This window comes from Myotis lucifugus, unplaced genomic scaffold (assembly GCF_000147115.1).
Source record: "Myotis lucifugus unplaced genomic scaffold, Myoluc2.0 scaffold_8, whole genome shotgun sequence".
Classification (NCBI taxonomy): Eukaryota; Metazoa; Chordata; class Mammalia; order Chiroptera; family Vespertilionidae; genus Myotis; species Myotis lucifugus.
In genome coordinates, this window is record NW_005871056.1 from 15,281,175 (window position 1) to 15,308,741 (window position 27,567).

General features: G+C 46.3%; 2 protein-coding genes across 2 annotated transcripts in view; one reads left to right on the top strand and one right to left on the bottom strand.

The window, feature by feature from the left end:
- The first annotated feature begins 7,208 nt into the window (after nt 1-7,208).
- Nucleotides 7,209-14,491, top strand: RPUSD3 (RNA pseudouridylate synthase domain containing 3). Its single transcript, XM_006083866.3, has 9 exons — nt 7,209-7,320; nt 7,633-7,772; nt 8,962-9,006; nt 9,139-9,238; nt 9,955-10,062; nt 10,143-10,227; nt 10,442-10,565; nt 12,900-13,039; nt 14,088-14,491. Exons 1-9 carry the CDS (start codon nt 7,220-7,222, stop codon nt 14,277-14,279), a joined length of 1,035 nt encoding a protein of 344 aa, XP_006083928.1. The 5' UTR covers nt 7,209-7,219; the 3' UTR covers nt 14,280-14,491.
- A 2,681-nt stretch (nt 14,492-17,172) lies between these two features.
- Nucleotides 17,173-27,567, bottom strand: part of TTLL3 (tubulin tyrosine ligase like 3) — a 21,737-nt gene continuing 11,342 nt past the window's right edge. Inside the window, 5 exon segments of the mRNA XM_023749430.1 lie at nt 17,173-18,978; nt 24,054-24,489; nt 25,272-25,387; nt 25,389-25,522; nt 26,809-26,957. Coding sequence (XP_023605198.1) covers nt 18,424-18,978; nt 24,054-24,489; nt 25,272-25,387; nt 25,389-25,522; nt 26,809-26,957 — 1,390 coding nt within the window. The 3' untranslated portion in view covers nt 17,173-18,423.

A 27,567-nucleotide genomic window follows, 5' to 3' on the forward strand; every position in this document is an offset into this window, starting at 1 on the left:
CATCTTTGCCTGTGTTCTTTGGAGATGAGGGTGGAGTTCTATCTGGAAGGTTGGACAGGTCTAAAGGAAAAGAGAAATCTATTGTCAAACCAGTCTCCAAAATATGGGGTTACAGGAAACAGCACTTTTTCTGCCAAAAATGTCTGCTGAATCAGAGACTTGAGCAAACCATATAATCCATACACTAAGTAATAATTTACAAAAGAAATTTGCCTATCAGAAGGGTTTTGATCAGCAGGGTGCGATTAAGGCACTCTTCTAACTTCTCACTGTTGCATTTTATTACAACCTTTTAAGTGTTTAGGACTCAGTGGTCGGCAAACTCATTAGTCAACAGAGACAAATATCAACAGTACTTCTTCAAAATAGACTCGCCCAGGCCAAAAACCAACTTCTGCGCATGGGCCACGAAGTTTCAATCGCACTGTACATGCACCCGCACGTGGTATTTTGTGGAAGAGCCACACTCAAGGGGCCAAAGAGTGGCATGTGGCTCGCGAGCCGCAGTTTGTCGACCACTGGTTTAGGTGGTAAAGCACTAACCACGCTGTAACACAGCTCTCAATCAATGCCTTCCCTAGCTTGGCAGACAGTTCAGAACTTTCAGCCTCAGGATTTCAAAATGAGCTGTTAGGTAGCCACAAAGAATATTAATTTCTCATCAGTGTGAGCTGGCATTTTTCAATATAGGACAACTCAAACAAAACAAGCAAGAAATGTTTGCAGGTGACCATGCTTTAGTCTGTAACTCTCAGAGTCAACAAAGTGTCATTTCTGACCCTTACTTAAAGTCTATTTGGGTTTATTAAGAACAAAGACAAAGGCCTGGGTTACCAAAGCTAGAGTTGGAGAGTTAATGCTGGCAGCTGACCCATACCCGGCAGCATGTGCGGGAGGAGCTGCCAGAGCTAGCAGAACACTTTCTATTCTGGGCTTTCCTGCTCTTTTTGCAGTTATGGCCGGAGGCTTGGCTCAGTGCCATCCTGGCTCCATGGGGTGGGCCTTCTCACATGGAGGCACATTGTTTATATCAGCACAGAAGCTGTTTCTGGTCACCCTTTGCTGAGCCTGTGGCCTACCTGTTCCTGCTGTAAAGTTAGTCATACACTGAGTTGGGCTGGGGGTGGAAGAGGCTTGGACTTTGTCTCCACTCCCCCTCCTTCTGAGATTCAGAGCTTCACAAAGGAGTACTGAGTGACTGACTCTTGACACTGAGCCCTCCCAGCCCAGGAAAACTTAGGTTCTTCCTTTTCTTCAAGGAGCGTGGAGATTAATGGAGTCACACCAGCAGTGGGCAGTGAATAGGAGAAGACATGCCTTGATGAGTCTGGGGCACGTGGAGGGAAAATCTGAAAGAATGTGGGAGCTCAAGTCTCAACAGGGCCAGCAGCCAGTCCAAGTAGAGGAATGGTCCCTTGGGGCCAGTGGAGGAGAGGTCTGCTGCAGTTAGAGCAGGCTGCGTCCCGGCCACTCAGCCTTAGTCTTTCCATCTTGCTCAAGCTGGCACAGGAGACCTTTCAAAAGGATTCTAAAATACCGTGGGGCCTACCCTGACTGGGTAGCTCAGTTGGTTAGAGCATCGTCCCCGTACACCATGGTTGGGGGTTCGATCCCCAGTCAGGGCACATACAAGAATCAATCTATGAATGCATAAATAAGTGGAACAACAAATTGATGTTTCTCTTTCTCCTTTCCTCTCTTTCTCTAAAACCAATAAATAAAAATTTAAAATACCATGGGACTTGCCATAGCTGGTTTGGCTAAGTGGATAGAGCATTGGCCTGCAAACTGAAGGGTCCCAGGTTTGATTCCAGTCAAGGGCACATGCCCAGATTGTGGGCTCAATTCCCCAATAGGTGGAGTGCAGGAGGCAGCCGATCAATGATTCTCTCTCATCATTGATGTTTCTATCTCTCTCTCCCTTTCCCTTTCTCTCTGAAATCAGTCCTATATAATAAAAGGGTAATATGCAAATTGTCCCCTCGACTGGGAGTTCCACCAGAGTTCGACCAGAGGGCGGGGCTGGCCCGCCAACCGCCCAGGGTTCCTCCCCCAGGCTAGCCCCATCCCCGATCGCCCCCCCGCCTGGATGGGGTGCGGGGCTGGCCCACCGACCCCCTGCGACCCCTCCCCCAGGCCGGCCTGACCAGATCACCCTGATCGGGGCTGGCCACTGGACCCCACCTGTGCACGAATTCATGCACTGGGCCTCTACTAATAAATAAAAAAATACCATGGGACCTATGACAAAACACAGTAATGTCCAAGCCCCAAACAAGATAAAACCACACCACTTGCATTATTGCCAAAGTTCTTGCCAGTCCTGTCTATATTTGCCCACATCTACTTAAGAATTGGTTATTTAAATATTTGAATTAGAAAAAGTTCTTGAGGTATAACTTACATATAATAAAATTTACCCTTTTAAGGTATATACTAGTAGTTCAATTAACTTTGGGCAAATTGATACAGTATGTAGCCACCACTTCCAGCATGCCAAAAAGCTCCTTTATGCCCCTTTCTAGTCAATCCTATTCCCCCACCCACCCCAAGCCCTTGGCATCCACTTGGTTTTCTGCCAAAATAGTCTGCCTTTTCTAAAATGTCATGTAAATAGAATCACACTGTCTTTTAAAAATTTAGTTCTATCAAATTTTAGTTTTGAAATTTTTTATTATTTTGAAATTTTTATGAATCTTACAATCTTTTATGCTTTAGATATTTAAATTAGGTGTGTGTGTATATATAAGAAATATATCAATGAGATAAAAAATTTAAGCAGTTCTAAAGGGAAAACATATTTATTCATCTTCTCACCTCTGATTCCTTCTCAGGAAGCAACCACCATCTTGTTTTTGTGTGTCCTTTTGAAACCGGACACAAAACAGGTCCGGGGCTGCCCGTCACTACTTGAGCCAAATTAAGCAGAGACAAGGTTGAATTACATGAGCATTTAATCCAAAAATGCCAGCAGTATGGAGAGAGCAGCAGGTCATCCTGAAAATTCTGCTCTAACATCTCCTACTAGTTGGCTGATTGTATAGGATAAGGAAGAAGGGCTACGTGCAAGGAGGAAGGGAGACAGGATAAGGGCTGCAGGGTCCATGGTCCCTGTGTCTCCTTCCAGGATCTTGAAGTCTAATAACAAGGTAGTTAATTTACTATGATGTTAAAAACCAGCTCAGCCTGTTCCTGGGACTGGAGAATGGTCAGCATTCCTGAGGTGAATTCCCGGAGGGGGTCAGGGTCCTGGCACAGCAACCAAATAAATCAAAGTGTTTCCTTGAATTTTTTTGAGTAATGGACCTATCCAGGCTCCAAGGCATTGTATCTTTTTACAGCCTTGTTTTTCTTCTTGCAGCAGATTCTCCAGTTTCCCAGGATCTGTAAGAAAACCTGTTATAGACCGCCCAGCCGGTGTGGCTCGGTGGTAGAGCATGACCCATGCACCAACAAGTCCAATTCTCAGTCGGGGCATACACCCGGGGTTATGGGCTCGATCCCCAGCAGGGGGCGTGCTAGAGCAGCCAATCAGTGTTGCATGGATGTTTCTATCTCCTCCCTCTCCCCTCCTCTCTCTCTCAAATCAATAAAAACATACTTAAAAAATTTTTTTAAACCTCTAACCTATAGTTAGTAAAGTGAATAATCATTAAACAACTGTGGTCCTGTTCCTATTATGTGCCCTTCTCCCTATCACTTTCAGAAATCTAGGAATATATAAATAAAACAAATATACATAAATTGCACACGCATTTACAGTCATGCACCCCATAATGATGGGGATAGTTCTGGGAAATGCACCGTTAGACAATTTCATTGTTGTGTGAGCATTATAGAGTGCACTTACACAAACTTAAATGGTATAGCCTACTACACACCTAGGCTACAATCCTGTAGAGCATGTTACTGTACAAAACAACATGAGATTAAATCAAGCACAAAAGAAAATTATGCAATTCATTGATGCAGTAAGTATGAGATGTATGATCCTGCTGCTAGTATAACATGGCATACTGTTTTATGATAAACTTTTTTTTTAAAATATATTTTATTGATTTTTTACAGAGAGAAAGGGAGAGAGATAGAGAGTTAGAAACATCGATGAGAGAGAAACATCGATCAGCTGCCTCCTGCACATCTCCCACTGGGGATGTGCCCGCAACCCAGGTACATGCCCTTGACCAGAATCGAACCTGGGACCTTTCAGTCCGCAGGCCGACGCTCTATCCACTGAGCCAAACCGGTTTTGGCATATGGTAAACTTTTTTTTAATAAGTAGAAAGAGTACACTCTAAAGTAATGATAAAAATATAGTATAGTGAATACATAAACCAGTCCCATAGCCATTTATTACTATTTTTAAGTATTATATACTGTACAGAATTGTATACACTATACTTTTCTATGAAAGGTTTGTCTACACCAGCATCACCACAAACATGTGAGTTAAGCATTGTGCTATGACAGTGTAACAGCTTCAACCTCACTAGGTGATAGTAATATTTCAACTCCATTATAATCTTTTAAAAATATTTTAAGTGATTTTTAGAGGGAGAGAAACATTGATGAGAGAGGTTTTTAAAAGATATTTTAAAAATTTTTTAGAGAGATAGGGAGAGGGAGAAAAAGAGAAACATTAATGTGAGAGTGAAACATCAATCAGGTGGGAACACCCTGTACCAGGGATTGAGCCTGCAACCCAGACATGTGCCCTGACCTAAATAGAACCAACAACCTTTTTGTGCATAGGAGGAAGCCTAACCAATGAGCCACACTGGCCAGGGCTCTATTATATTTTATGCAACCACCTTCACATGTGGTCCGTAGTTGACTGAAATATCATTATGCAGAACATGGCTATATATATGTGTGTGTGTGTGTGTGTGTGTGTGTGTGTGTGTGTGTGTATATATATATATATATACACATACATATACAGCACATGCATATTCTAGTCACACTGCCCTTCACTTTGTTCTTTTTACTTAATATTCTCTGGAGATTGAGTCATACCAGCACATATAGACCTATACATTCCTTAATGGCTGCATGGTCTGGATGTGCTACAATTGACTTAGCCATCCCTCTGTTGATGGATTTAGGTTAATTTGAAGTCTTTTGTTAATGCAAACAATGAATTAAAAGTTATAGTGCTCTTAGTAAATAAATAAAACAATGCACAGGTTCCATGTGATTTTTCCATAGTTGTAATTACAGAAAATAATCCATTTTGTTCTTTTTTTTTTTTTTTTTTACTTAGTTCATTTCTCTTGTTGTTCCCTACCTCTGCTTCCTGGTGAATTTCTATAAGTTCTTCACACCTGCCAATCATAACCCATGCTTGGACACCTTTTGATTTCACCTGGTTCCTCACTCCTCTCTAAATCTGCACAGGGTTTATCAAGGTGTGTTGTGATGCTGTGATCTGAACTGTATCCACTTGGTTGAACTTCCTGTGAGTAGTGCCTGGGTCTTGCTAATCTGTGTTCCCCAGTTGCCAGGGCCTGGAATAGAGTTAGCATGAAAAAGATGTTGAATAGGCCTAGCCAGTTTGGCTCAGTGGATAGTGTCGGCCTACAGACTGAAGGGTTCCGGGTTAGATTCTGGTCAAGGGCACATGCCTGGGTTGTGGGCTCGATCCCCAGTTGGGGGCGTGCAAGAGGCAGCTGATCTGTGATTCTCATCTTTGATGTTTCTATCTCTCTCTCTCCCTCTCCCTTCCCTTCTGAAATCAATAAAAATATATTTTAAAAAAAATGTTGAATAGGTGATATATTAGATTTATTTCCTGTATAGAGCTAATCACAGGACAATTTATGTTTACAGTTTTGAGGCTTGTTTTGTTTTTGCTTTGATAAATAATGCTTTAGTGAATCTCCTGCCTCTGGACTTTCTCTCCTTTTGGCTTGTGCACCAGGCTGTTCTTCCAAGCAGTTTACTGGATTTTCCTCACCCCTACCCCCAACTTGCCTTAAGACAGTGGCTTTTTGAAGTCAGAAGGCTTCTAGAATTAAAATGGTAATTAGAAAACCTAACGTTCGTTCAGTTTTGTCCTGAGACATCCTCTCTGACCCTGATGAATTCCTCCTCTGCTCTGTCTCAGGTTCCCTGTCAACATTAAGAAATATTCAACCCTGTGAAGAATTTTTGTGAGTTTATTTGAGCCAAACTGTCGACAAATGCCGGGAAGCAAAATCTCAATGGATTGAGATAATGCTCTGGAGAATGGCAGTTATGCACTTTGTGTGTGTTTTAATATATATTTTTTATTGATTTCAGAGAGGAAGGGAGAGATAGAGAGATGGAAACATCAATGAGAGAGAATTATTGATTGGCTGCCTCCTGCACGCCCCCTACGGGGGGTGGGGGTGGATTGAGTCCACAACCCGGGCATATGCCCTTGTCCGGAATGGAACCTGGGACCTTTTAGTCTGCAGGCGGATGCTCTATCCACTGAGCCAAAGCCGCTAGGGCTGCACCTTGTTTTATACATTACAATCAAATGGGTTACATGAAACCCATTGGTGATAGATTAGGAAGGTGGGAGAAAGCAAAGTGGGGCGGAGGAGGGAGGGGAAACTCTGGGGTTGGATAAAAAGTAAGATGATAGACACACTTTTTACTTAGGTGGGTCAGGAGAGTTAACAGTCAACAAACGAACTCAATAACAAGGCCATCTGTGGTCTCTGCAGACTGGTGCCCGTGCTTTGAGGGGTCTGGAAGATTACTTTGACATTCCAACGATATGTATCCAGGTGCAAAGGAACAACACAGTCTCCGTTATGATAAAGATGGACCTTTTCCAGGTAAGATACTGGCCTACAACATGACTACCCACCATAAACTGCTTTTAGTTCCCAACGTTTTAATTTCAGACCATCCTTTGTGGTTCCTTTAGGCCTCTGAGTTTGCAAGGCGGTCGTGCAGGCTTCCCTTACCTAGCCAGGTTAGCATGCGGCCTCTTCCCGTCAACCTTTCGCCCGTTTTGTACGTAGAGAGCCTCTGCGACCCTGGCAAACCCCTCCTCTACTCTGTGCCTCCGGCTCCCCAGAAGCACTTCCTTCCAGGCGAAGGCGAACTTCCGCCTTCTCACGGCTCTAAAGCCCCGCCTTCTGGCTTTTCCGATTGACAGTCGATCTGACCAATCAGCGTGCTGTGGGCTAGCGTGGGGCGTGGGGCTGCCCTCTGGACACATGCGCACTGATTTCGCAGGGAAATGGGTGGCTACCGGGTGTTGGGCCGGGTCTGGGGCGGCTGGTGGCGAGGGCCAGGGGTCGGCTCAGCTCGCAAGGTCGCAGGCTTTGGCACCGAGGCCCGGTGATTGCACACACCCCCATACACACTTCCGTGGGGTGGGAGGGGGCGCTGGGGGAAGGAGTGTGCGGGATCTGGAGTTAGGAAGATACGGGTTCCAATGCTGGTTCTGCTGTATGATGGCACATTCGTCACTAGTCCTCTCTGAGCCTCAGTCTTCTCCTCTGTAAAATGGGGCCAGTCGAACCTGAGTTTTCGGAGACCTCCGCCCAGGCATTCTGAGGCAATTGTTAGGATTTAGGAAGGGTGTGTGAGGTAAGAATGGGCGGCACCTCGGTAAACACACTCCCCTGTTGCTTACTCCACCTTCTCCAGGCGTCAGCTGCAACCTCGAGGCTCCAGCAAGCGATCAGGGTCCCTGGGAAACCAGTCCTTCCCAGGGCTGCTGCAGCCAGAGAACCTCAGTCGGGAGGAGCTGGTCGATGTGCTGAGGGCATCTGTGGTGGACCAGAAAGGTGAGCGTGAGCGAGAGAGCTGCACAGAGAGGGGAGGGGAGCGTGCTGCCCCGAGCCTTCTGGCCAACTGAATGGGCTCCCCATTAAAAGCCTTTGGGGGCCAATCCTGGTCTGCCTCCTATTAGAGCAGTGGTTCTCAACCTTCTGGGCCCTTTAAATGCAGTTCCTCATGTTGTGACCCAACCATAACATTATTTTTGTTGCTACTTCATAACTGTAATGTTGCTACTGTTATGAATCGTAATGTAAATATCTGATATGCAGGATGGTTTTAGGCGACCCCTGTGAAAGGGTCGTTCGACCGCCAAAGGGGTCGCAACCCACAGGTTGAGAACCGCTGTATAAGAGTCATGGGCAGGAATGAGCCACATAATCTCTCTGAGCCTCTGCATTATGGGGTACGGGGTGGGAAGGTGGAAAGAGCTAGAGAGTGTTAAACACGTTAGGCACTTCAGAATGGGAATTGCTGTAATAAATTGCTAATTGGTGGACAAAACACAGGCTCTGGAGTCAGATCTAGGCTCTGTAATCAGCTTGCTGTGTGGCTTTAGGAAAGTAACAATTTGAGCCTCAGTCTTCATTCAGCTATTTAATACTTCTCTTAACTATTTATTGAGCATAGGCTATGTTCTAGACACCAGGCATGGCTATACAAGATAAATATGGTTCCTGCACTCAGCGAGCCAATATTTTAGTGGGAGAAACGGATTAAACAAATGAACAAGGTAGTTACTAGTGATCAGTGCTATGAATAAAACAGTGGTATGACGGTGAGGGACTGTAGGAGTGGGGCAGACATTAGATTGCAGAATTAGGCCTCTGCTGGTGACATCTGAGCCAGGATGATATGAAGGAGACAGACATGAAAATCTGGGACAGAAGAAACAGCAAATGCAAAGGCCCTGAGGTGGCAGGAGCTTCCCATACGTGAGGGACAGGAAGAAGTTTAGTTTAGGGTGTGGTTGATAACATGTCTGAGAGTTGTGGTGGGGCCTCATGATAAGATGAATTGAGCCAGAGGGAAGGGGGGGCAGGGGCTGGGTGGAGGGGGGCAAAGGGAGTGGGGAAATGGGACATCAGTAACAGTGTCAATAATAAAAATAAAGAGAAAAAGATGAATTGAGAAAGTGCTTTGTAAACTCTAACTGCTGCTTTTTCTGTCAATGATGTTCCTGTATGTCTGTCTTAGGACCACTAGTGACGCTGAACAAGCCACAGGGTCTCCCAGTGACAGGTATGAGCAGGGGAAGGAGATGCACTGAAAGGGGGTTTGATGTCTCTAAGGAGGGAATAGTGAAGAGAAGGGGGTGATGGGATAGAGTTGCCTCTGGAGCAACTTGTATTTTTTCTTTCTTTTTTTTTCCAGGAAAACCAGGAGAGCTCACTTTGTTCTCAGTGCTGCCAGAGCTGAGCCAGTCCCTGGGGCTTGGGGAGCAGGAGCTCCAGGTTGTCCGAGCATCTGGGAAGTAAGTGGTGGGGGTGATTGGACGGTAGGATAGGCATCCATCTAGGGTTAGGGAACAGTTGCTTAGAAAGAAGCTGAGGCATTTCCATGGCTGGTTTGGGATCATAGAGATAGAATACAAGGTGCAGGAGGGAGCAGACCGATCTGGGTTCAAATCCTCATGCACAAACTGGCATCTTAGGCAAAGCATGAAACCTCACTGAGCCTCAGTTTCCTGAATCATTAATAGAGCTAATACTAGTAAGAGCCATGTTCAGTATGCAGACACTTTTCCAAGTCCATACTCATGGCAGGCATGGCCATGAACTGATCATCGATATTCTTTCGTCCAACTGCCATCAATTAGAGATGGTACTTGAGAAGAAATATTTTTGCACTTTCACAAACTCCTTGGCTTGAGTGTGGGGAATTTAATTATTTCAGAGATAATATATATATAAAATTAGTAGTATAGGGCTTGGCACATGGTGGACACTCCGCAATTGGTGGTAATTGTTGTGACACTTAACTCTGAGCTCCCTGGGATCCAAGGCGGAGTGAGAGACACATTGAGCTGCATAGCCTTATCAAGCACGAGGAAGCCCTGTTTCTCAGGAGGAGGTCTGGGCTGTAATCTGGTATTACTGTTTGGCCTTAAACAGGTCAGTGTTTCTCCTTTTTTTGTGAGTGAGCCCAAGGGACTTTAACTCTCATGACTTGTCTGTCCCCTTCCTTCAGGGAGACCTCTGGGCTTGTGCTCCTCTCCAGTTGTCCCCAGACAGCAAGCCGCCTCCAGAAGTTCTTCGCCTACTCACGAAGAGCCCAGAGACCCACGGCCACCTACTGGTGAGAGGTGCTGGGAGGCTCCGCGGCCGTGGGGCGGTCCCGCCAGGCCCCTCCATGACCGCCTCCTGCCTCTTCCTCAGGGCTGTCACTGATGGGATCCCCGCTGCTTCTGAGGGGAAGATCCAAGCAGCTCTGAAACTGGAATACGTTGATGGCGTTGGTTCAGTGAGTCAGGGTCTGGGTGGGGAACAGGAGACTCTCCAGACATATTACTCTTACAGGGGAGTTAAGGGTATGGACGTGAGGTAGCTGGCTCTCCCGTCTCCCAAAACAGGCACGTGACCACTGCCTATACCGCCTGTCCTGAGTAGCAGGGAGGGTTTGGGTATAGCTCCCAGGTATGTGTGAACTTGTTCATTCTCGGGGGCTGATACCACAGGTAGTTCCAGTGAAGTCCCCGTCCCGAAAGGACATCCTGGAAGGTGTCAAGAGGACCCTAAGCCACTTCCGTGTGGTGGCCACAGGCCCTGGCTGTGCTCTGGTCCAGCTGCAACCAGTAACAGGTGGGTCTAGAGCCCCAGCCAGATTTTAGAACTGCATTTGGCTGGGGAGGTGTGGGAGGGGGAGGAAGGTGGTAGTGTTAGGAGCAGCCTGGGGAGCATTTGATGGACCCCAAAGGTGTATGTGACCAGGCCCAGCTTGTCTTCTATTGTCAATCTAATGGTCATTCCTTTGTAGCTCATCAACTTTTTCTCTTATTGATCTCAGGATCTTCTCTTTGTCTTTAGTGTTCTGTAATTTCCCTATGATAAATCTAGGTGTGGGGGTTTATTTTTATGTTGCTTGGGATTCACTGTGCTTCTTGAATCTGAAGATTAATATATTTCATCAGTCCTGGAAAGTTCTCTTTCCAAATGTTGTGCCTCTTGCATTCTCTCTATTCTCTTCCTTTTCAATGCCTAATACCGTAGACATGTTTGACCTTCTCATTCTATTCCCTATGAACTTTTCTTTCATATTTTTTTATTTCTTTATCTCTGCTGCACTCTGGGTAATTTCTTTACTTTTGATTTGAGAGAGAGAGAGGAAGGAAGGGAGAGAGAGAAACACCCATCTGTTGTTCCACTTTGGCTGATTCCTGTATATGCATTGATTGGGATTGAACCCTCAACCTTGGTGTATTGGGACGACGCTCTACCCAATTGAGCTACCTGGCCAGGGCCTGGGTAATTTCTTTAGATCTATCTTCCAGTTGAGTAATTTTCCTTTAATTGGATCTAATCTGCAAATTTAACCTATCCATTGACTGTATTTTTCACTTCTAGAAGTTCTGTTTGGTTCTTTTATAAATACAAATGGCCTTTTAAAAAACATGTCATGCTTTTTTACCCATATTATTTGTTCTTTTTTTTTTTTTTTTTAGTCTTTAATCATTTTAAACAATTGTGTTTCTATAATTCCACTGTCTGAAATTCTTGAGGGTCTAATTCTGTCGTGTTTCCCACCGACTCTCTCACTTGGTGGATTAGGTTCAGCTGGGCCTCTGTGGTATCAATGCCTAATACCATAGACATGTCTGACCCTCTCATTCTATTCCCTATGAACTTTTCTTTCATATTTTTTTATTTCTTTATCTCTGCTGCACTCTGGAAACCCTTTATTGCCTCATTGGATGTGGGCCCTTTGGGAGAGGTTCCGCCTTTGCTTCTGCTGAATGCCTCAGGACTATCACTACTTTAGGATCTCCCTAAATATTAGTTGCAGTTGCAAGTTCACAGAGAAGTAGTAGAGCCCCAAACCTGTGTGAGAACAGGCTCATGGCTATGAATTTTCAGGGGAATGGTTCATTCCTCTTATCCAGTCCTAAGGTAATCATCTGCCTTCGTTGGTGGCTGGCTTTTTCTCCTGGTCCACCATTTTCATTGGGGCAGCAAGGGCTCATCCCTGGCCTCTGGGGTAGCTACTTGAACCCAGACCCCCTGGACATCAGGATTGGCAGCACTCTGAGAATAGGTGAAATGTGGGCTCTTGTGTGTTCTGGATTTGTTTTCCTTTTTGTGTTTTGGTCTTGAGGACCTTACTTGCCTGTATACCCAGTTGTGTCTTTAAAAGATTGTTGTTATATCTTCCTGGGGTTTCTAGGTGGTTTATAGCAAGAGGGTTTTTAGATTATTACCAGACATAGAAGCAGAGTACAGCTCCCGGGTTTAAATCCCAGTTTATGGTGGCAGGCAAGTCACTTCTTTTTGAGCTTTGGTTTTCCAAGATGATAATATGACCCACCTTACAGGGTTGTCATGACAATTAAATAAGTTTATATATGTGAAACATTTTGTACCATACCTAGCACATAGCCCCCTCATTTCTGTATTTGTCAAGGTACTTTTGGTTGTAAGTTTCCCAAAAGCTAGTTCAGATTGGTTTAAGACAAAAAGAATTGATTGGCTCACATAATTTGGCTGGACCAGCGGCTCAGAGGATGTCATCAGGAAGCTGTTTCTCCACTTCTTCTTGCCTCCCATACGTTGGCTTCTTTCTCCCACAGGCTCTCCCCTGGTGAAGGCGGAGATGGCCAGGGTTCCAGCAGCTCCAGGCTTACACCCCACCAGTTCAGCACCCCAGCAGCAAAGAACATGCTTTATACTCAGTAGCTTCAACAATAAATTCAGGGTTGCCTCTCTTCATGGGTGAATCTCACAGGCCAGGTGGATTTGACAGCTGTGACCATCCTGACCTGGTCATGTGCCCTGCTTTGGAGGCCCGGGCAGTAGCATCAGCCTCACGAAAACCACCTGATCTGAGAATGGGGGTGGTGTTTCCCCGGAAGAAATGGGAACAGACGATATTGGGTAGGACAGAGAGCAGCTGCTAACCGTCTGGTCTCTCCTATCTCCTAGTGTTCTCCAGTCAGCTACAGGTACACATGGTACTACAGCTCTGCCCTGTGCTCGGGGACCACAGGTATTCATCCCGCGTGGGCACTGTCCTGGGCCAACGCTTCCTACTGCCAGCGGAGAGCACCAAGCCCCAAAAACAGGTGCCCAAACTGACCTGTCTTCTGCCCTCTGGGGGTGGGCTGGGGGACGAGGGTGGGCAGATCTCCAGACCTTACCTCTGCAGCTGGGGACTGGGAGGCAGTCCCTCTTGGCTTCCAAAGCTACTGTAGCCCTGTCTTGCTGTATGGCCCTGAGCAAGTGACACCCCCCGTCTTGGGCCTCATCTGTCCCATCTGTTCACCAAGAAAGCTGAACTAGCTGATTTCTAAAGGCCCTTCTAAGGCTGCTGTTCTTTGAGTCTCTTTGGTAAAAGGGATAAAGGAGGTTGTGTATTAGGTAACTATCAGTTCTAACAGACTAGCCCCAAAGTACTAGAGTCTTTAACACATTAGTTTCCCTCCATGTTAAATCCAATGAATGGGGGATGGGGCAGAGGTGGGCTTTGCTCCAAGGAGTCACTCAGAGACCCAGGCTGTTGCTATCTAGCCAGCAGGTAAGTGGGGACAGTGCAGGTTCATGTGGGAGATTTTCATGGGCCAGGTCTGGAAGCGGCATACATACTAACACTCCCATTCCATTGGCCAGAACTCAATCACATGTCCTCACCAAACTGCAAGAGGGGCTGGGAAATGTAGTTTAGCTCTATGCTCAGGCAGAAACTGATCTGATGAACCCCTAGCCCAGTGATGGCGAACGTGTGACACGCGTGTCAGAGGTGACACGCGAACTCATTTTTTTGGTTGATTTTTCTTTGTTAAATGGCATTTAAATATATAAAATAAATATCAAAAATATAAATCTTTGTTTTACTATGGTTGTAAATATAAAAAAATTTCTATAGGTGACACGGCACCAGAGTTAAGTTAGTTTTTCAAAATGCTGACACGCCGAGCTCAAAAGGTTCGCCATCACTGCCCTAGCCAGTGCCTGCCATAGTGAGCGTGCATGAGTGTTTACATGTGCTCATGTAGAAAGGAAATTAATAACTACAGACATGGAGGGGAGGAGGAAGTACTGGCCTAACTCCCGTTTTGGTTAGAGCTGGTTGGAACTGACCTGGCTGGATGCTGACATCCTCTCCCACCGCAGGTCCTGGATGAAGCCCTCCTCAGACGCCTCCACCTGACGCCGGCCCAGGCGGCCCAGATGCCCTTGCACCTCCACCTGCACTGTCTCCACCTCCCAGGCACCAGGCCCAGGGATGCCCCCATAGAGCTTTTGGCACCTTTGCCCTCTTATTTCTCCAGGACCCTACAGTGCCTGGGGCTCTGCCAACAATAGTTCTCTTTCTGTTCCTACTGGAAAGTGGTGGGTGTGGGGGGACTGCAGGCTGGAGGAGAATGAGCTCAGTGCGCAACATGCGGTACGGTCATGGTTAGGGCTCTGTGGTTGGACTAACCTAAGATCACACCCTGGCCAGGCACTTGCTGTGTGATGTTGGACAAATAACTTCACTTCTCTGGGTTTGAGATAATAAATGCACCTAACTCATAGTATGGTTTTGAGGATTTGCTGAGAAAGTAAATGTTTACAATCGACCATGCTTTCTGTTGAGTTCAAAGTGTGGCCTTCTATTTAGCTGTTTCTGCCCCAATTCTAGTTGGGAAGAAATGTTAGATTTCTTTAAAATTGTGGTAAAACACACTTAACAAGATTTACCCTCTTACCATTGTTAAGTGTACAGTTCAGTGGGCATTAAGCACATTCACAATGTTTTGCAACCATCGCCATTATCTGTCTCCAGAACTCTTCATTTTGCAGAACTGAAACTGTACCCATTAAACACTAAATCCCCATTCCCCTCCCTGCCCCTAATAGCCACAATTCTCCTTCGTCTCTATGAATTTGACTACTCTAGAGAACCTCATGTAAGAAAGATGTTTTTTACTTTAAAAATTTGTGAAATAGATTAAACATACAGAGTGCATAAAACATCCCTGTGACTTAAAGAATAATTATAAGGTGATACCTACATAACCGTTTCTCAGGGCATGAAATAGAAACATCCTCTCTTGTAAAGCAGCAGTTTTCAACCCTAACCCACATTATAAAGCCCCCTACATAGCCTCCTCAGGAAGCTTTTAAAGATCCCCATGACTTGCCCAGCCGGTATGATGCTTGAGCATTGTCCCATGAACCAGGTCACATTCCTAGTCAGGGCACATGCGGGGGTTTCAGGCTTGATCCCCAGTACGGGGTGTGCAGGAGGCAGCCGATCGCTGATTCTCTCATCATTGATGTTTCTTTTTTTAATGTTTTTACTGATTTCAGAGAGAGGAAGGGAGGGGGAAACATCTCTTTCTCTCCCTTCCTCTCTGAAATCAATAAAAACATTTTTAAAAAAATCCCTACGCCCTGACCGGTTTGGCTCAGTGGATAGAGCGTTGGCCTGCGGACTGAAGGGTCCCAGGTTCGATTCCGGTCAAAGGCATGTACCTTGGTTGCGGGCACCTCCCCAGTAGGAGGTGTGCAGGAGGCAGCTGATCGATATTTCTAGCTCTCTATCCCTCTCCCTTCCTCTCTGTAAAAAATCAATAAAATACATTTAAAAAAAAATCCCCATGATTACGCACCCCAAAGATACTGGCTTGATCTGTCTGGAGTGGAGACCCCTAGCATTGATCTCTCTTAAAAGCTCCCTAAGAGGTTCAGTATAGGTGGGAGCCACTGCCTTGACAGAATTCTTTCCTTGCTTGTCTTTTAAGTTTTACCACATGTATGCATTCTTAAGTGATATATTTCATTTTGCCTAGTTCCCAAACTTCTATGAATGGAATCATGCTGTGTATGTTCTTTTGTGATTTGCTCTCACTCCATACTGCGAAATGCATCTGTGTTGTTGGGTGTGGAATTTGAATTCCAGTGCTTGAAGATACCATGCTGTTAATGGACAGTAGTTAGGTCATTTGGCTGTTAGACCACCAAGCTGCTGTGAACCTGATAGTAAGCATTCCCTGGTTGTTATGCAAGAGTTTCTGGGTCAGAGTATGTGTATTTTTATTTGCCTAGTGCAGTGGTTCTCAACCTTCTGGCCCTTAAATACAGTTCCTCGTGTTGTGACCCAACCATAAAATTATTTTTGTTGCTACTTCATAACTGTAATGTTGCTACTGTTATGAATCGTAATGTAAATATCTAATATGCAGGATGGTCTTAGGCGACCCTTATGAAAGGGTCATTCGACCGCCAAAGGGGTCGCGACCCACAGGTTGAGAACCGCTGGCCTAGTGTATTAGTTTCCAGGGGCTGCCACAGCCAATTACCACAACCCAAGTGACTTAAAACAATAGTAATTGTTTCTCTCACGGTTCGGGAGGCTACAAGTTTGATGTCAGGCATAGCCAAGGCTGTGTTCTCGGTGAAGGCTCTGTGGGAGAGCCCTTCTGGGTCTCTTCCAGCTTTTGGTGTCTCCAAGCGTTCCTTGGCTTCTGGCTGCATCACACCAATCTCTGCCTCCATCTTCACATGACCTTCTCGTGTTTGTGTCTTCTTTTCATAAGGACACTTATCATTGGATTGAGGGCCCACTTGGATAATCTAGGATGATCTCATCTCAAGATCTTGTCAAGATCTTACATCTACAAAGATCCTTTTACCAAATAAAATCATTAGCAGGTTCTAGATAGACATATCTTGGGGTGGGGGGTACCATTCAATCCATTACAACTAAGAAATACCTAACTTTTCAGATGGACATGGCTTGTTGGATATCTTCCTTTTAGGTGACCTTGGCCCCTTGTGAGGAAGGGACAGACCCACTATCTCTGGAGAAGGGCTGGGGTCCAGGCAAGGTCCACCCTTCCCGCTATGTCTCACATTGTAAATCTGTGTGCATTAGATGCCAGCCCAGCCCCTCCTTTGGTCTTGGGGGTTTGGGGGACTCCCAGCGGTCAGCCATTCTGGCAGTGTGTCCCAACTTCTTCCCACTGCCCTCATGATCTTGGGAAAGCCATGTCTCCTCATTCAGACTCAGTTTCATCTGTAAAGTAAGACTTATCCACCCAAAGTTCAGAGAGTTCCTGAGCAGGAAGCACCATGTCTGCCACTCTGTGGGAACTCGGGGCCTTGCTTCCTGGAGGAGTTGCTGATGGCCTCTACCTCTTGTGTGCTTTGGGGTACAGAGCCCCACACTATCCTCTCCTCACCCTCCATAGAAATGGAGCCAAGCCAGTAATACTTTACTTGCTCCTTTTTATTTGGTGCTGCATCCGGCATAGGGACTGTGAGGCCTGAAGCAAGGGCTTCTCTAGCTTCACATCCCCCATACCCCACAACCCCTGGTGTGCATTGATCAGAGGCAGGGGGCCCGGAAGGTTCAGCACCTTCATGGGGTATGCTTCTGTCTTGGGTCTGTCACAGAGTCTGGCCTTGAAGTCGCCTTTGGCCTTGTTACTCCTATGTGTGCTAGGAAGCTTTCCAACTTCAAAGGGTAGAGGCCGCAAGGCACCTCCATGATGAGGACCGTGAACGCGCTTAGAAGCAACAGCCTCGGTGCAAAAGAGGGGAGAAGGGGAAGAGATGATCAGGAATTTGTCCAGGAAGGAAATTCTAAGGGAAACAAGCCCTCCCCTTGGGGTTCCAGCCAGCCTGGGAGCTGCCCTCTGCCTATGCCCGCAAGCCCTGACCCCAGCACTCAGCATTGCCCACCAGGGAGCAAGTCATCATTTGAGCCCACCTTTCTTGGTTTCAGGATGATGGGTGCCTGCTTGAGCTCAGGGTTAGGTGGGAAAGGTATAAAAATCTTGGCAGTAGGTAGAATCATCAAGGGCTTGCCTGTGGTCAACAGGGCCTCAGAGCCCATCAGCTCGTTGTGCTGCAGTCTCAGGACCCGCCCCTGGGGTTGGCACACATGGAGAGAAGGCAGCTGCACCTTGTTGTGGAGGCTGGGGAAGTGGTAAGGGGCTGTGGGAGCAAGAGGCGCTGTGAAGGCATGGGGAGGGCCGAAGTCTGACCAGCTACCCCTCAAAGTGTGCGTGTAGGGCGGGGGAGGTGGGGAGAGATGAAGGCTGGGGCAGATGAAGGCAGATGGGAGCCCGCCCAGAGGCCATGGTTTGGACTCCAACAGACCTGGGTCTGCATCCCATCTCTGCCCCTTCTGAGCTGTGCAACCTTGGGCAACTTCCTTAAACTTCCTGATACCTTGGCTGGAAAGGGGACAATAGCACCAACCTCACTAGGTTGTGAGGACTAAAGGAGCTGGTTGGGTAGCGACACAGTGTCAACTGTTCAGTGCTGTGCAAATGTCATTCCTTTCCCCCAGAGGCAAAGGCACAACGCTGTGGCAGGAAAAACTTGGGTGCTGGGCAGAGATCTACCTGCAATTGAGTTCTGGCATCTTTGAAATAACTGCCTCACAAGGTAACTCTTTTGGAGGGGACAATACTCAGTTGTATATTTTTTAAAAATACTTTGTAAGTGGTGGCTTTTACTTGTTACTGGGTGGCTCTTTGGTGAGGTTCTGGGTAGGGGGCAAATTCAGGTGGTGAGGAAGTCCTTGAAGAGCAGGAAGAAATTGCCTGGGGTGTTTGGGGGGAACGGTCCTCCCCAGGGTCTGGAGGTTCTTCGGACTCAATAGCAATCTGTTCAAGGAGTGGGGTTGCCTATCCCCACTAGCAAAGGTGATGGTGAAAATGCAGCCCATCTTTGTGCAGGGTGGGTCCCACTTCTGGATACTGGAGTGGACCAGAGCTGTAGCACTTTTTGCCTTGCCTTTCTTCCCCTTCCCAGCAGCGGATGTGGTGGCAGTGGAGTCTGGCTTCTGGATGTGCCCCAGGTTCCTGGCCCCAGGACCTTTCCTAGGAAGTGATATGTGGCTAAGGGTCCCCGAGTCCTTGCCTTCCCCAGAGCCTTGCCGGGTCAGCAGGTGAGGGAGCGCTGTGCGGACTCCTGCCCGCCGGTGACACATCGCCATGGGCTTCTTGATGGTGGAGCCCTCTACGAGGAGCCGGATACCCACATACTGAGGCACCTCCACGGCAGGCTGTGAGGAAGAAGAGGAGACGAGGCCTACTCAGACAGTGCTGCTGGAATCCTAGGCCCAGCAGGACTCAGGGCAGAGATGGATGGAATTAGTTTCTCGGGCACCTAGTCAGGAGACACCTCTGGGCTGAGAAGCAGGAAGCCTGTCTCTGTCCTCTAAGGTGTCTGAATCGGTCCCTAGAGAGTCGCCGAGACCCTGGAATTAGTAACCCCGAGGAGTGGGGGAATCTCAGCCATGCCTCTTCTCTACTTCCTTGCCCTCGTAAGCTGCCCTGGCTCCTGCTGGAATATGTGTGGCTCTACCCCACAGACCACTGCTGACGGAAAGCTTCCTGAAGTGAGCTGGCTTCTCTGCAGAGAGAATTTGAGTTATGACACCCAGACTGATAAGAGGCTTTAACCTGCCCAGAGCCTCACCTGAACCCAAGGTTTGTGGAAGCAGAAACTAAGAGCTTTAAAGAAGGCAATTCTGTGGAGGGGATGAAGTAGCAAATATGCAGAGGGAGGCAGAGAAGTTGCTTCTGTGCAATTTCAGTTCCTATAAAGCCAATCTGGCCCGGCTGATGTGGCTCAGTGGTTGAGCTCTATGAACCAGGAGGTCATGGTTTGATTCCCCGTCAGGGCCCATGCCCAGGTTGCGGGCTCCATCCCCAGTAGGGGGTGTGCAGTAGGCAGCCGATCAATAATTCTCTCTCATCACTGATGTTTCTCTCTCTCTCTCCCTTTCTGAAATTAATAAAAATACATTTATTAAAAAAAGAAAAGCCAAGCTGTACTTCCTGCAGCTGGGCTCCAGGAGAGCTCCCTGTGTCTTGCTAAGAACCCTTCTTTTAACCCAGAGCTAGGTTGAGGTGTTTTCTGTGTCCTCAAAGGATCCTGATTAGAATCTATCTAAACAGGGTCATTTGGAGCTTGTTCAAAATCCAGGTCTCAGAGCTCCCGGAAAGCTCAGTGGATGAGGAAAAGTTCATCTTGAAAGAGGAATCTCAGTTAATAAATGTAGAAGGAAAGAGAGAATTAGAAACTTACCATTTTGTAACTAATACAAAAGGCAAGAATTAAAACTGGATATCAAAACAAGTAGGTGAAAAGGATGACAGGAAAATGTGTCATTTGCACAGGACCAAAGTATCACCTTACAAAGTAACTGATCATTGCAAAGGGGAAGATACAGCTTACAATAGAGAGATCTGGTAGCCACCACCTTAACCCCATGGTCAGACTTTGCATCACTAATCGCAAGACACTCTGAATGAAGTACCCAGCATCACCTCTCAGGTGGTCTTGCCAACTTCTAACCTGAACCTCATCAAGCTGTTTGACCTAACTTCTACTTTACAGGACATTCAGATAACAGATGGACAGTTAAAAACCACCCCAAAGAAACAATCAGATAAACCCAGAATGTGGGACAGTTCTACAAAACAATATCCTGGTCCCTTCAAAAGATCCTAGTTCAACTAGGGGGGTAGTGGGGAGCAGTGGGGCTGTTCTGGATGAAAAGAGATTAAAGGCCCTAGCCAGTTTGGCTCAGTGGATGGAGTGTTGGCCTGTGGACTGAAGGGTCCGGGGTTCGATTCCAGTAAAGGGCACATGCCTGGGTTGCGGGCTTGATCCCCAGTGGGGGGCGTGCAAGAGGCAGCTGGTCAATGATCTCTCATCATTGATGTTTCTCTCTCTCTCTCCCTCTCCCTTCCTCTCTGAAATTAATAAAAATATATATTTAAAAAAATAAAATAAAAAATAAAAGAGATGAAAGAATATAAAAAGAATACCTAGCAATAAATTTAATCAAGAAGGCAAAAAGGTGAAAGACATGTACACTAAAAACTAATTGAAGAAATTGAAGACACAAATAAATGGAAAGATATTTTGTGTTTATGGAGTAGAAGAATTAATATTGTTAAAGTGTCCATACTACTCAAAGCAATGTACAGAATCAATACAATCCCTATCAAAACACCAATGGCATTTTTCAGTGAAATAGGAAAACCAATCCTAAAATTTGTATGGAGACACAGAAGACCCCAATTAACCAAAGCAATCTTGATAAAGAACAAAGCTGCAGGCATCACGCTTCCTGATTTCAAACTTCTTACAAAGCTATAGTAATCAAAACAGTATGCTATTGCCATAAAAATAGACACATAGCCCTGACCGATTTGGCTCAGTGGATAGAGCGTCGGCCTGCGGACTCAAGGGTCCCGGGTTCGATTCCGGTCAAGGGCATGTACCTTGGTTGCAGGCACATACCCAGTAGGGGGTGTGCAGGAGGCAGCTGATCGATGTTTCTAACTCTCTATCCTTCTCCCTTCCTCTCTGTAAAAAATCAATAAAATATATATTTAAAAAAAATAAAATAGACACATAGTGACCAATGGAACAGGGTAGAAAGCCCAGAATTAACCCCACACAATAATTTATGACAAGAATATACACATGGGGAAAGGACAGTCTCTTCAATAAATGGTTTTGGGAAAACTGGGCAGTCACATGCAAAAGAATGAAACTGGAACCCTATCTTACACCATATACAAAAATCAACTCAAATGGATTAAAGACTTAAACATAAGACCTGAAACCTTGAATTCCTATAAGAATAAATTCTTGGAAGAGAACATGTACTATGCTCCTTGACATCGGTCATGATGATTTTTTGGATTTGATACTAAAAGCAAAGGCAACAGAAGCAAAAATAAACAAGTGGGACTACATCAAACTAAAAAACGTCACAGCAAAGGAAACCATCAACAAAATGAAAAGGCCAATAAAAGAAAAAAAAATGAAAAGGCCAACCAAATGGGATAAAATATTTGCAAATCAAATACCTGATAAGAAGTTAATATCCAGCCTGGCCAGAGTGGCTCAGTTGGTTGAGCATCATTCTGTGCACCAAGAGGTTGCCAGTTCACAAGAAGAAAATTTTGTTAACTACATGTGGTGATGGATGTTACCTAGACTTATTGTGGTGATCATTTCACAATATATACAAATACCAAATCATTATGTTGTACACCTGAAATTAATGTTATATGTCAATTACATCTCATTTTTTATTTATTTATTTAAAATATATCTTATTGATTTTTTACAGAAAGGAAGGGAGAGAGATAGAGAGTCAGAAACACCGATGAGAGAGAAACATCAATCAGCTGCCTCCTGCACACCTCCTACTGGGGATGTGCCCACAACCAAGGTACATGCCCTTGACTGGAATCGAACCTGGGACCTTTCAGGCCGCAGGCTGATGCTCTATCCACTGAGCCAAACCGGTTTCGGCTACATCTCATTTTTAAAAACCACAAGCAACTTTCAGAGATCTAAGTCATGCCTGATAGGCGCCTGTAGGACTTCCTGGTATGTCTCAGTCTCTCAGACATTTTGAGTTAGCAGAGAGGTCTGCGACAGCAGGGCTTCTACAATCTTGAGGCTGTTGTGCTACAGCGGTCTCACAGAATAGAGAAGAGCTCTGATGTTTGTGGACATGGCTTTTGTGTAATATGATGGATAGAAATTGATATATAAGAAACACATGGCCCTGGTCGGGAAGCTCAGTTGGTTAGAGCATCGATACGCTAGGGTTCTGAGTTTGATCCCCAGTCAGGGCACATACAAGAACCAAACAATGAATATATAAATAAGTGGAACAAAAAATTAATGTTTCTCTCTCTCTTTTCCCCTCTCTCTCAAATCAATAAATAAAAATTAAGAAAGAAAAAGAAACACACAAGGCTTTTAAATATCAACCTGGACTAGAAGGGACAGATGCAATATGAAATAAGAATGAAAAGAGGCTTTTGTAACCCCAAATTTCTATGAGCAGGTAACAGTCTAGGAACTACTAAGAATGTTCATGGAAAAGGAAGGGTGATTCTGGGCTGAACTGAGATCCCAATGAATGGAAGCAAGAGCCATGGAGAACTCGTAGGAAGTAACAGTGGTTCCTAATAGAAAAACTAGAAATATATGTTAGGACTGGATTTCAGAATTTCTATGAACCAATGATTCCTGTGTACTTCCCACCCTAACCCTCCTTTTTGGGCAGGAGTGTCTATAACAACAGCAGCAGCAGTTTCCACTAACTCACTCTCTGTACATCCAGGCCTTTTACAGGTGATGCCATTTATAATGAAATGCCTAACAACGTTATCTATATATATAAAAGCCTAAGCAACCGTCGCAACTGAAACAACCAAATGGATGATCAAACAGGCTGCGTGGGGCGACTAGGCTGGCAGCGGGGTTAGTGAGGGGTGACCAAACGACTGAGCAGCAGGCTGTGTGGACAAACCAGCAGTTGGACATCCCCCAAGGGGTTCAGGATTGGAGAGGGTGCAGGCTGGGCTGAGGGGACTCCCCCATGCCTATGCACAAATTTCATGCACCGGGCCTCTAGTTAGGTAATAACAATAGCTAAAACCTCTGTAGCATTTACTATGTGCCAGGCACTATTCTAATGTGCTTTTAACTCATTTAATTCTCACAACCTTATGAGGTAGGTACCGTTTTCATTAATGCTTTACAGATGAGGAAACTCAGGCCCCTTACCCTCTAGAGCAGGGGTCCTCAAACTACGGCCCGCGGGCCACATGCAAATACAAATATTGTATTTGTTCCCGTTTTGTTTTTTTACTTCAAAATAAGATATGTGCAGTGTGCATAGGAATTTGTTCATAGTTTTTTTTTAAACTATAGTCCGGCCCTCCAACAGTCTGAGGGACAGTGAACTGGCCTCCTGTTTAAAAAGTTTGAGGACCCCTGCCCTAGAGATTAAGAAGTTGTTCAAAGTGACAGAGCTTGTAGTTATTGAGCAGAGATTTGAAACCAGGGAGGTTCAGGAATACCATGCTATACGCCTCTGTGGAAATATTACTCATACAAATTAGCTCATTTCATCCTCCCACACCCCGTGAAAAAGATGGTAGTAGCATCTCCATCTTACAGATGAGGAAGCAGATGTACTAAGTCACTGGGCAGGACCAGGACTTGAACTGGGTCTGTCCACTTGCATTACTATGGGGCTATCTGGAAGGGATGAAGATTCCCTGGGGTTGTGCCTGGGCCCGGACGCCTCACCTGCTTGTAGATGAGCTCAAAGGCTCCCGTGTCACAGTTTCGGTCCAGCCGCCGGTCAATGACCACACGCAGGGTGTCGGCTTGCACACCGGCGCACAGCTGGGCGGTGACAGACGTGGAGGGCGCCATGGTGGGGCTGGCATTGATCTCAATCAACCAGGGCTGGAAGTTTTCACCAAACACAAAGTCAGCGCCATAAAGCTCAAAGCTAGACTTCCGACACTGCACAGTGTCCTGGGAAGTCTGCAGAGCATGGATCACTGCAGCCTTCATGCCAGGCACGATGACACTGGACCAGGCGTTTGGGGCCCCCATGTCCTGCAGGTAGGCCTGGAACTTCTGGCTCGACCACATGTTGTTTGAGGGCAGCAGCGGGTGCCGATGGCACGAATTCTCCAGGTGCTTCTGGATGGAGTTGTTGCACAGGTGCACTGAGCTGGGGCAGAGAAGAGAAAGCTGAGGTCTGAGCCCCTTTGCCCCTCCCGTCCAAACCTGGGGAGGGCAGGCAAACCCTAGACCCAGCCCGGGACCACTGTGGACCATTCAACTTGAGATGAATTCCTGCTGGGGAGGGCAAGGACAAAGGCTCGGGGCCCATAATATTCTTCTAGGGCCAGAACCAATTTTACCTCTCAGGACCTCTTCTGAGGGCACTAACTATAGAGAACACAATATTAAGTGCTTTGGGCCAGTGTCAGTTAACCCTCCCAGTGCCTGGGAGATAAGAAGGTGCTTAAGAGTATGGGCCTTGTAGTCACTAAGACATGTGCTCAAGTCCTATCTTCACCACTGACTAGCTGTGAGATGTTTCCTCTCACCCCACAAGTTAATGCTGCAACTTGCTTTTTTCCTCTCAGATTTCTCCTGACCACTCTTTACCCTGCTCTCCATTTCTTTTTATTTTTCATATCACCTTTTAGCCTATTAGATGACTTTACTTATTATGTTCATTGCTTGTCTGTTTCTCCCATTAGACTGTGAACTCATGAGAGCTAGGCTCTTGTTTTGTTCACCACTGTGTCCCAAGCGCCTGGAACAGAGAATGGCACAGGGTACACGCTCAGTAAGTATCAATGGGTGGAAGGATGGTGGGATGGACGGAGGGTCTGCCTGCCTGCAGAGTCTGTGTTTGGAGCCAGCATTACACTGGAATTGCCTGTTTCTGGCCAGCTTCCCAACTAGACTGGGGGCTCATGGGAAATGAGTGGTGGGGCTCACTTGTCCAGGTTCTTCAGGGAGAAGGGCTGCGTGGAAAAGCGGATGTAGCTGTCGTGGTAGAACCACACGGTAAGTGGATTCCAGTCGGTCACCAGGAACCACTGTCTCAGGTCAAAGGTCAAACTTGGTGCCAAAGATGAGCAGGGGCCGCTCGATATACTTCTGCACAACCCACTTGCCATCCTTCATCAACAGGGGGTTGCCGTCCACCAGTTTCAGAATCTCCTCCAGGTGGTCCATGCACATGATGCCTAAGGGGGAAATGGAGTGGTCAGGGACCAGGGCAGGCTCTGGTTGGGAGAAGAGCTGGAGACCATAGACAGCTCACCATAAGCTCTCATCCCCACAGAAAAGACAGACAAGTGGGTAAGGCTGTCTGCCTCAATCAGACCCTTTTGCCTTTGGGAAAGTTGAAAATCTGCTTTTTTTGTTTTTGTTTAAAATAAAATAAATCTCTCTCTCCAAATGCATAGAAGGAAGTATAGGGGGGGGGAAAAACACACCAAAGTTAACAGTAGTTATCTTAGTGAAATCAAGGGTGGCTTTTGATTTTGTCTTTCTACTTTTCTGTATTGTCTAATTTCTTAAATATAATAACATGTATTTTTATACTTAGAAAAAACCAACAAAACTATTTCCAAGGTAGAAAAAGAAAAATTCATCCATGGGCAGTATTTGGAGGGATCTGCCAAAAGTCTGTTTTCTACATCTCAGAAGTTTTTAACCAGTGTTTAAAGGCTGGGCAAAGGCACAACTCCAGCGTGCTGGCTCTCCTGTTCAGATTCCATTCACAGAGGGCTGAGCAGCCAGAATAATAGCACTCATGTAGCAGTTACTACGTAAACGCACAGGATCTAAGTACTTTACATATATTATACTTACCTCATCCTCTCAGGTAGGTATTATTGACTTCATTTTACCAATGGTGAAAATGAGGCCCAAGAGGTTAACTAACCTGGCCAGAACTTTACAAACAGCAGGGGGTAGAGCTTGGGTTTGAACCCAGGCATTCTGGCTCCTAGTATCCATACCCTTAACCACTATGCTATATACCTTACAAAGGGGGCCAAATCCAAGAGCCCTTAGAAGACAAGCACCTGAGTATCACCAGACCTACCTAGAGCATCATCCCAACTCTGAGGGCAGGAGAGAAGCTGCATCGTCACAGCAACCAACCTTTATGGGATGATCACTCTGTGCCAAGCACCATGCTGAGCTTTAGATGCACCATCTTGTAATTTTTGCCTCATAGGAAGTCTTATCATCTCTCAGAGGTGACAGAACTGAGGTTCAGAGAGGTGATATAACTTGCTCAAGGTCACACAGCATACTGATAGCAGAGCTGGGATTCAAATATAGGCAGCTTGACTCCAATAGAGTCTGCACTATTGACAGCCTGGCCTCTAGATCAGCGTTCGTCAACCGGTGGTCCGCGGACCGCTGGTGGTCCGTGAGGTCCGAAAGGTTGGCGGCCGCTGCTTTAGATGGTGAGGTAGGCTGTAGGGTGCTGGTGCAGGAAGCAGGGGCTGACACCCACCTCGGCCACGGGACTTGGCTCCTGGCTTCACGATCCAGACGTTGCGATCTCCTTCCATGTCTATCTGGGGCACCAAGGCCCGCAGCTGCTGCAGGATGTCCTCACAGCGCTGGACCTGAGCAGTCAGGTGCCTGAGTTCTGCCCCCTCGCTGTTGGGGAGATAATGGGTCTTGGGCAGGGCTGGACCCAGGGACAGCCTGGTGGACAAGGCAAAGGGAGACACAAGCTCCCCTGGCCATGGTCCTACCAGCCTTGGTCGTGCCCTTCCCTCCCTAAAGATCCAGATAGGTCTCTTCCAAACCTCCATACCCACCCTCAAGCTGCCCCCCAAATTCTTATCTACCCAGGGCATCGTCCCAGACTCCTGGAATGGGAAAAGGCACCACTTATTACACCCCACACCCACTCCAAAAACTCCATTTTCTGCCACCTCCCTTTCCATTACATTAAAGTTGCCTTTGGCAAAATTTAATCATACGGCATTTCATGGTGAGGCTCCACTATGCGCCAGGCTTTGTAGTGAAGGGCTTTACATACATTATCTCTAGTCCTCTCTGTGGCCTTGCCAGGAAGGTATTACTGGTCCCATTTTAGAGCAGTGTAAATTGAAGCCTGGAGAGTTAAGAGACTTGCCCAAGGTCACAAATTGAATTTAGAGGCTGAGCCAGGACACAAATACCATCCTGCCTGATTCCTCCATCACAAGTGCTTTTGAGGGTTCATTCCCCTTCTAATTTGGACCTAACACTGGTTGATAGG